Here is a 10,529-nt window from a genome sequence, read left to right as displayed (position 1 = left end):
ACTAGTCTACAACATCAGGGCATACAGGTAATACACTTGTCTACAACATCAGGTCATACAGGTAATACATTAGTCTACAACATCAGATCATACAGGTTATACACTTGTCTACAACATCAGGTCATACAGGTTATACACTAGTCTATAACATCAGGTTATACAGGTAATACACTAGTCTACAACATCAGGTCATACAGGGAATATACTAGTCTACAACATCAGGTCGTACAGGTAATACACTAGTCTACAACATCAGGTCATACAGGTAATACACCAGTCTACAACATTAGGTCATACAGGTAATACATTAGTTTACAACATCAGATCATACAGGCTATACACTAGTCTACAACATTAGGTCATACAGGTAATACATTAGTTTACAACATCAGATCATACAGGCTATACACTAGTCTACAACATCAGGTCATACAGGTAATACACTTGTCTACAAACCTAATACCATCAGGTCATACAGGTTATACACTAGTCTATAAAATCAGGTCATACAGGTAATACACTAGTCTACAACATCAGGTCATACAGGTAATACACTAGTCTACAACATCAGGTCATACAGGTAAAACACTAGTCTACGACATCAGGTCATACAGGTAAAACACTTGTCTACAAACCTAATACCATCAGGTCATACAGGTAATAAACTAGTCTACAACATCAGGGCATACAGGTTATACACTTGTCTACAACATCAGGTCATACAGGTTATACACTAGTCTATAACATCAGGTCATACAGGTAATACACTAGTCTACAACATCAGGTCATACAGGGAATATACTAGTCTACAACATCAGGTCATACAGGTAATACACTTGTCTACAACATCAGGTCATACAGGTAATACACTTGTCTACAACATCAGGTCATACAGGTAATACACCAGTCTACAACATCAGGTCATACAGGTAATACATTAGTTTACAACATCAGATCATACAGGTTATACACTAGTCTATAACATCAGGTCATACAGGTAATACACTTGTCTACAAACCTAATACCATCAGGTCATACAGGTTATACACTAGTCTATAACATCAGGTCATACAGGTAATACACTTGTCTACAACATCAGGGCATACAGGTAATACACTTGTCTACAACATCAGGTCATACAGGTAATACACCAGTCTACAACATCAGGTCATACAGGTAATACATTAGTTTACAACATCAGATCAGACAGGTTATACACTAGTCTATAACATCAGGTCATACAGGTAATACACTAGTCTACAACATCAGGTCATACAGGTTATACACTAGTCTTCAAACTTAATACCATCAGGTAATACAAGTAATACACTAGTCTGCAAACTTAATACCATCAGGTCATACAGGTAAGACACTAGTCTACAACATCAGGTCATACAGTNGCAGTGGTCACACACACCACAATAGACACACAGACTCTGCTCCAGCTTACAGTTACATAGTCTGCAAAACAAGCATATATTTATTTGTTTATATCTATTTCAGATAAAAGATGTAAAAACAGGAGAATTACCAATCAGTAGATCATCAAAGATAAATCAGAGATATTCCTTACCTACTGGAGATCACTGGCTTGAGGTTCTCAGGGCAGTGGATACCCCTCAGACAACAGTTGTTACATAGAAAGCAGCGAGGTGAGACGGTCAGTTTCTTGGTAAAGCCTTGTGTCATCATCAACATGTATTTGTGGTTAGGGATGTGGTCAGTCCAGCTCAGACCTATAGATCATACAGGTAATACACTAGTCTACAACATCAGGTCATACAGGTAATACACTTGTCTACAACATCAGGTCGTACAGGTAATACATTAGTCTACAAACCTAATACCATCAGGTCATACAGGTAATACACTAGTTTACAACATCAGGTCATACAGGTAATACACTAGTCTACACATCAGGTCGTACAGGCAATACACTAGTCTACAACATCAGGTCATACAGGTAATACACTAGTCTATGCTAATATCATCAGGTCATACAGGTAATATATTAGATTCGGCTAACACCATTAGGTCATACATACAGTACATGTCTCACACAATCATCTTTATATATATANTACAACATCAGGTCATACAGGTAAAACACTAGTCTACGACATCAGGTCATACAGGTAATACACTTGTCTACAAACCTAATACCATCAGGTCATACAGGTAATACACTAGTTTACAACATCAGGTCATACAGGTAATACACTAGTCTACAACATCAGGTCATACAGGTAATACACTGGTCTACAACATCAGGTCGTACAGGTAATACACTAGTCTACAACATCAGGTCATACAGGTAATACACTTGTCTACAACATCAGGTCATACAGGTAATACACTTGTCTACAACATCAGGTCGTACAGGTAATACATTAGTCTACAAACCTAATACCATCAGGTCATACAGGTAATACACTAGTTTACAACATCAGGTCATACAGGTAATACACTAGTCTACAACATCAGGTCATACAGGTAATACACTAGTCTATGCTAATATCATCAGGTCATACAGGTAATATATTAGATTCGGCTAACACCATTAGGTCATACATACAGTACATGTCTCACACAATCATCTTTATATATATATGATCAATCCGCCTGAAGAAGCCCTAGAAGGCAGAAAGGCCTAGCGGACGATCTGAAAAAAATATGTTTTTATTCTATATTTTCCTTCGCAAGGACTTATTTATTTATTATCTACTATATATATGTATATATATTATAAAAAGAAATATTCTCAACAACGAGTCATTAGTACTTTCATCTCTTATAGGAAATTCTTCAGACTGTTTATTTAAAGTATATGTCAAACAGTCTAAAGTGGCATTATGGATCTGTTTTGCCCTGACTTTGTAACTAACCTGGGGGAGATAATGTCTCCTTGGTGATGACTATCCCTGAGCCAGTCTTACTACAAGTGACCGGCCTCTCACTTAGTCTGATGTCCATCTCCTTCACCTGACAACAGTCAGTACTTAGGGCAAGCTTTGGACTCCTGGTTGGATTACAACTCTCACAACAAACACTTTTCTGAAACAACAGATGAAGTTTTACTTTAAAGTGATTCCTATAAGAGACACCATGATATTTATCATTTTTGCACCTCCGACATTAATGTTCAGAAATCATTAGTTTAAAGCTGTACTATAATTTTCTGCAAAGGTAATTTTATAGAGGCTTCACGATGATGTCACAATTAGATGACATCATTGACATCAAATTCATTTTCAGGTTTGACTCCAAATTTTTTAAATAAATTAAAAACTTAGCATTTTAAGGGTCATTTAGGAAATAAATATATTTAATGAGTCATTGATCCTCTATAGCCTAATGAAGGGCCATTAAGATTTAAAAGAGTCTTGGGCTACATGCCTTTGCCCACTATACATATTACTGTTCCTTGGGCCACGCCTTCACCCACTATACATCTTACTGATCCTTGGGCTATGCCTTCGCCCACTATACATATTACTGATCCTTGGGCCACGCCTTCACCCACTATACATCTTACTGATCCTTCGGCTACGTCTTCGCCCACTAAACATCTTTAAATCCTTGGGCTACGCCTTTGCCCACTCAACATCTTACTAAACCCTGGGATACGCCTTCACCCACTATACATCTTACTGATCCTTGGGCTATGCCTTCGCCCACTATACATCTTACTGTTCCTTGGGCCACGCCTTCACCCACTATACATCTTACTGATCCTTGGCCTCTGCCTTCACCCACTATACATCTTACTGATCCTTGGGCTACGCCTTCACCCACTATACATCTTACTGATCCTTGGGCTATGCCTTTGCCCACTATACATCGTACTGTTCCTTGGGCCACGCCTTCATCCACTATACATCTTACTGTTCCTTAGGCCATGCCTTCACCCACTATACATCTTACTGATCCTTGGGCTTCGCCTTCGCCCACTTTACATATTAATCAAGTTAGGCTGTTCATTTATGTACCTACCAGGTAAGTCATTCGATAAAAAATAGAGCAGATTTGTAATGGTTAAAAGGAAAAAAGTAACACTGGAGTTAAGTACCAATAGGTTAGCAATGGTGTATAATCACCCAGTTCTACACTGGCACACTGACAGAAATGTTATTGACAGGAACAATTACCACAGCGAAAATCTTCCTTTTCTGCAACATAGCGTCCAGCATTGTTCTAATATTGTTGAATGTGAGAGCAAGAGTGTTTCGCATGTTGCTGTGCATCACCCGCGCACTGATCACCAGTGCTGGCAAATCTGAAACTACACACAAAAAACAAATTATTTATTGAGATACCTTGAACTAGAAAATTGAACCTATCTTTGAATGAAATTACTGAAAGAGTGGCAGGAAATCAATTCCCGAACTAAAGTCACTGATTGTGGTTAAGTAAGAAACACTTTCTAAAATGACAGTTTTGACAGTGATCAGCTGTCATTGCACATAGTAATCACATACTGAATGTATGATATATTGTGAGCATGTTTACAGACACAATTTGCATATATATGAGACAACTCGAGTTAAGAATGTCATGTAAAACCATTAAAACCATGTTTTTCCGTACAGTAAACAACTGATGAGAGGAGACTAGGTATAAATAGGTTACTGACCCTTACAGGCCATGTTGCTGATCAGCTTCACCAGAACCATGACAGGACCCTGGCGAACCACAAGTCCCGTCCTCCACATCAACAACACTGGGGACATTTCCTGAAGCTTCCTGCGAGAAAGAAAGAAAGAAGAATATTGCACTAGAAACATCACAATTGTATTCTACTCATGTTATACTTGTGATTTAAGAGAAATTCTTTGGACAAGTGATGTCATATAAGAAAACCTTTTGAGTGGAGAATGATGCATACCATATAGAAAACATTAAAACTGATACCAACAGCTCACTTTTAAATACCTTAAAGGTTTAGAAAATAGGCTTTCAATGTCCATAGTAACATCATATCACAATGAGTGTCCATAGTAACAAAAAGAGGCCCTCAGTATCTATAGTAACAGGTGAGTAATGTACAGTATCTTTTGTAACAAAAAGTGACCCAATCAGTATAAGCTATAATAACAAGGAGTGACCTTCAGTATCTAAAGTAACATGGAGTGGCCCTTACTGTCTGTAGTAGCATGGATTGAAACGCCCCCTCCCCCCCCCCCAAAAAAAATAATTCAGAATCTATAGTAACAAGGATAGACCCATAGTAGTAACAAGGATAGACCCTTAGTATCTATAGTAACAAAGATAGACCCTCAGTATCTATAGTAACAAGGATAGACCCATAGTATCTATAGTAACAAGGATATACCCTCAGTATCTATAGTAACATGGATAGACCCTCAGAATCTATAGTAACAAGGATAGACCCATAGTATCTATAGTAACAAGGATAGACCTTCAGAATCTATAGTAACAAAGATAGACCCCTTAGTATCTAAAGTAAATAAGATAGACCTTCAGAATATATAGTAACAAGGATAGACCCTTAGTATCTATATTAATAAAGATAGACCTTCAGTATATATAGTAAAAAGGATAGACCCTTAGTATCTATAGTAACAAAGATAGATCTTCAGTTTCTATAGTAACAAGGATAGACCTTCAGTATCTATAGAAACAAGGATAGACCCTTAGTATCTATAGTTACATGTATAGACCCTTAGTATATATAGTAACAAGGATAGACCCTTAGTATCTATAGTTACATGTATAGACCCTTAGTATCTATAGTTACATGTATAGACCCTTAGTATATATAGTAAGAAGAAGTGACACTCAGTATCTAAAGTTCATGTACTAATATCCCATAAATATGAGTGATCTCTAACAGTTTCTTTTTTATGTTATTTGTGGTCCCTGTATTTGATATCTAACTCTGGATTTATAGACAAACCCACAAAGTGCTAATAGAAAACTCCAACAAAAGTATGAGACAGCAGTGATACCTGAGGAAGCAGGGCAGCACCCAGGAAGGCAGGGCTGGAAACGTCATGTACGAATCTCTCTGTTCTTCTCCCTCTAATAAATCTGTTGGCCATACTTTGTCCTATATAAAACGTAGCAATAATCAATAGCATCATATAACAATGCATTTCAAAAAGCACCTCCTCAAACAACATACAATGAAAAATTCTTTCTCATCAGATTTCGACTAATCTAATCCCAATCATCTCCTTTAGGAGACCTCTCCTGTCCACCATACAGGAACTAAAGGATTCCATAATCTTCTGAAAACATAACATGCAGGATCAGGAAGAAAAGAGAAGAGGGTAAAACTCCCTAAAGTGATTCTTAATGTCAAACATTACTTACCAAGGGTAGGGAAGGGCTGCCGGGTAGGTAAACATTACTTACCAAGGGTAGGTAAGGGCTGCCAGGTAGGTAAACATTACTTACCCAGGGTAGGTAAGGGCTGTCCGGTAGGTAAACATTACTTACCAAGGGTAGGGAAGGGCTGCCGGGTAGGTAAACATTACTAACCCAGGGTAGGTAAGGGCTGTCCGGTAGGTACCAAGGGTAGGTAAGGGCTGTGAGGTAGGTAAACATTACTTACCAAGGGTAGGTAAGGGCTGTCAGGTAAGTAAACATTAATAACCAATGGTAGGTAAGGGCTGTCAGGTAGGTAAACATTACTTACCAAGGGTAGGTAAGGGCTGTCCAGTAGGTAAACATTACTTACCAAAGGTAGGTAAGGGTTGTCCGGTAGGTAAACATTACTTACCAAGGGTAGGTAAGGGCTGTCAGGTAGGTCCTGTGTCAACACATACAGGACTGTGTCTGTAAATTCAGGATTGCTGAGGGAGCATGGAAATTGAAACAGCAATCCCTGTTTTTTCAGCACACTTAGAAGGAGATTATCATGTTTCTGGAAAATAAACAAAATACGGTAAGAAACTATAGATAGTTCACCACACAAGTCTTACTCAAAATGCAAACTTACTGTGTTTCATACATTGTGATTGCATGAGGATGTCAAACTTTTTTGGAAGGTGAAATGCACGTTAAATAGGAATAAAAATTCCATTTATTGTAGATATAATATTGGCCTTCTTTTAGTTTTTAGTTAAGGACTGAACTAATAAGTATTGAAGAGAATGAAAAACTGCAACAACACAGTTAATGTAATTGGAATGATTCTACATCAAAGAACAGTAGTAAACTAGAAACCACATTCCACACTAGACTAGTGCTAGACTAAAGAGGGAACACATTCCACACAAGACTAGTGCTAGACGAAAGAGGGAACACATTCCACACTAGACTAGTGCTAGACTAAAGAGGGAACACATTCCACACAAGACTAGTGCTAGACTTAAGAGGGAACACATTCCACACTAGACTAGTGCTAGACTAAAGAGGGAACACATTCCACACAAGACTAGTGCTAGACTAAAGAGGGAACACATTCCACACTAGACTAGTGCTAGACTAAAGAGGGAACATATTCTACACTTAGTAGCAGACAGAGAGGCAAAAGAGAATCCTATTGTGGAAAAATCTATCCACGATTCCATTGAATTATTGCAAATATAGGTTCCAATGTTGCATACCCCGATGGTTTCATTCAGAGAACTAAGGTCATCTTTCCTCCAGCAGGGCACATCCGGTCCTAGCCCCTGTATATAGGCACGGTGAGGGGCTTTTCCTGTCAGATTGGCAACAGTGGGGAGAGCAGTGATGTCAGGCATAGTAGGTTTCTTGGCAACATGAGGAAAGAACACACAGGAACCCTGCAAACAATACAAAGTAAATCAAAAGCATATACAACAGGTTATCTCCAAATTACAGCTGATCTCTACAGAAAGCAACATTTATCTATTTTAAAACAATCTAATTCACTTTTTACCAACTTATATTAATTTGTATAATTGGTAAAGATGGAAGCAAGCTGGGAGTCTTAATAAAAGTGGAAACCAGAGTGCCCAGAGAGAACTCCATTGTGGTCAGGCAAGGGGTCTTATTTCTTTTCACATCTTCTGGATTCAAACCCAGCCATCTTGGTGAAAAGTAAATTAGGCTAGTTATCTAATATGCCACCACCAGACCACTCCACAGTCAATCACTAAATACAATAATCAATCACTAAATACAACAATCAATCACTAAATACAATAATCAATCACTACATACAATAATCAAACACTACATACAATAATCAAACACTAAATTTAACAATCAAATAATAAATTTAGCCAATCACTATATTCAAATTAAACTAATGTAGCAATATTTTGTAGATTTAACCACTGAAGCATTGTTGTGATCATTAGACACTTACTCATGTACTGTCAAATGTGTTAATACTGTTAACATTACTTACTCATGTACTGTCAAATGTGTTAATACTGTTAACATTACTTACTCGTGTACTGTCTAATGTGTTAATACTGCTAACATTACTTACTCATGTACTGTCTAATGTGTTAATACTGTTAACATTACTTACTCATGTATGTCAAATGTGTTAATACTGTGAACATTACTTACTCATGTACTGTCAAATGTGTTAATACTGTTAACATTTACTAACACATGTACTGTCAAATGTGGTAATACTGTTAACATTACTTACACATGTACTGTCAAATGTGTTAATACTGTTAACATTACTTACTCATGTACTGTCAAATGTGTTAATACTGTTTACATTACTTACTCATGTACTGTCTAATGTGTTAATACTGTTAACATTACTTACACATGTACTGTCAAATGTGTTAATACTGTTAACATTACTTACTCATGTACTGTCAAATGTGTCAATACTGTTAACATTACTCATGTACTGTCAAATGTGTTAATACTGTTAGCATTACTTACTTGTGTACTGTCAAATGTGTTAATACTGTTAAAATTATTTACACATGTACTGTCAAATGTGTTAATACTGTTAACATTACTTACTCATGTACTGTCAAATGTGTTAATACTGTTAACATTACTTACTCATGTACTGTCAAATGTGTTAATACTGTTAACATTACTTACTCATGTACTGTCAAATGTGTTAATACTGTTAACATTACTTACTCATGTACTGTCAAATGTGTTAATACTGTTAACATTACTTACTCATGTACTGTCAAATGTGTTAATACTGTTAACATTACTTACTCATGTACTGTCAAATGTGTTAATACTGTTAACATTACTTACTCATGTACTGTCAAATGTGTTAATACTGTTAACATTACTTACTCATGTACTGTCAAATGTGTTAATACTGTTAACATTACTTACTCATGTACTGTCAAATGTGTTAATACTGTTAACATTACTTACTCATGTACTGTCAAATGTGTTAATACTGTTAACATTACTTACTCATGTACTGTCAAATGTGTTAATACTGTTAACATTACTTACTCATGTACTGTCAAATGTGTTAATACTGTTAACATTACTTACTCATGTACTGTCAAATGTGTTAATACTGTTAACATTACTTACTCATGTACTGTCAAATGTGTTAATACTGTTAACATTACTTACTCATGTACTGTCAAATGTGTTAATACTGTTAACATTACTTACTCATGTACTGTCAAATGTGTTAATACTGTTAACATTACTTACTCATGTACTGTCAAATGTGTTAATACTGTTAACATTACTTACTCATGTACTGTCAAATGTGTTAATACTGTTAACATTACTTACTCATGTACTGTCAAATGTGTTAATACTGTTAACATTACTTACTCATGTACTGTCAAATGTGTTAATACTGTTAACATTACTTACTCATGTACTGTCAAATGTGTTAATACTGTTAACATTACTTACTCATGTACTGTCAAATGTGTTAATACTGTTAACATTACTTACTCATGTACTGTCAAATGTGTTAATACTGTTAACATTACTTACTCATGTACTGTCAAATGTGTTAATACTGTTAACATTACTTACTCATGTACTGTCAAATGTGTTAATACTGTTAACATTACTTACTCATGTACTGTCAAATGTGTTAATACTGTTAACATTACTTACACATGTACTGTCAAATGTGTTAATACTGTTAACATTACTTACTCGTGTACTGTCAAATGTGTTAATACTGTTAACATTACTCATGTACTGTCAAATGTGTTATAACTGTTAACATTACTTACTCATGTACTGTCAAATGTGTTAATACTGCTAACATTACTTACTCATGTACTGTCAAATGTGTTAATACTGTTAACAATATTAAGAAAGTTTGTGCTAACATTACTTACTCTGTCATGTAGAATTTGCACAGCAGCCTCTGTCCCATCATATCTATTAAAGGGGTTGTAGGTCCCCTTTACATCCTCATTCACCTCTGACAGCGGACAGATTAATGGCAAAATGCTGCAAAAGTTTTTGGTCATCATGTCCAAATTTTCAACAGGTCCTTGCATAAAAGTGGACATGTGCCAAGGAAACAGCTTTTCAAGGTTTTTCATGGCAGATACCAAGTAGGAATGCTTCGAGTCCTTAGAGCCCTTAATCTAGGAAAGAGAAACAAAACCATA

The 10,529-nt window shown here is 36.3% G+C and overlaps 1 protein-coding gene across 1 annotated transcript in view; it reads right to left on the bottom strand.

Annotated features, from left to right (window-relative positions):
• Nucleotides 1–10,529, bottom strand: part of LOC110454651 — a 66,267-nt gene that overhangs the window by 39,701 nt on the left and 16,037 nt on the right. Inside the window, exons 13-21 of the mRNA XM_021504286.1 lie at nt 10,251–10,505; nt 7,575–7,754; nt 6,746–6,889; nt 5,970–6,070; nt 4,634–4,743; nt 4,149–4,282; nt 2,886–3,054; nt 1,574–1,736; nt 1,401–1,461 (exon numbers count right to left, since the gene is read on the bottom strand). Of these exons, the coding sequence (XP_021359961.1) occupies nt 1,401–1,461; nt 1,574–1,736; nt 2,886–3,054; nt 4,149–4,282; nt 4,634–4,743; nt 5,970–6,070; nt 6,746–6,889; nt 7,575–7,754; nt 10,251–10,505 (1,317 nt within the window). The remainder of the gene's footprint in view (nt 1–1,400; nt 1,462–1,573; nt 1,737–2,885; nt 3,055–4,148; nt 4,283–4,633; nt 4,744–5,969; nt 6,071–6,745; nt 6,890–7,574; nt 7,755–10,250; nt 10,506–10,529) is intronic.

The sequence above is a fragment of the Mizuhopecten yessoensis genome, unplaced genomic scaffold, assembly GCF_002113885.1.
Source record: "Mizuhopecten yessoensis strain PY_sf001 unplaced genomic scaffold, ASM211388v2 scaffold7987, whole genome shotgun sequence".
Classification (NCBI taxonomy): domain Eukaryota; kingdom Metazoa; phylum Mollusca; class Bivalvia; order Pectinida; family Pectinidae; genus Mizuhopecten; species Mizuhopecten yessoensis.
Note: the sequence above shows the minus strand (reverse complement) of the source record. Positions and strands in the feature narration are given on the sequence as shown.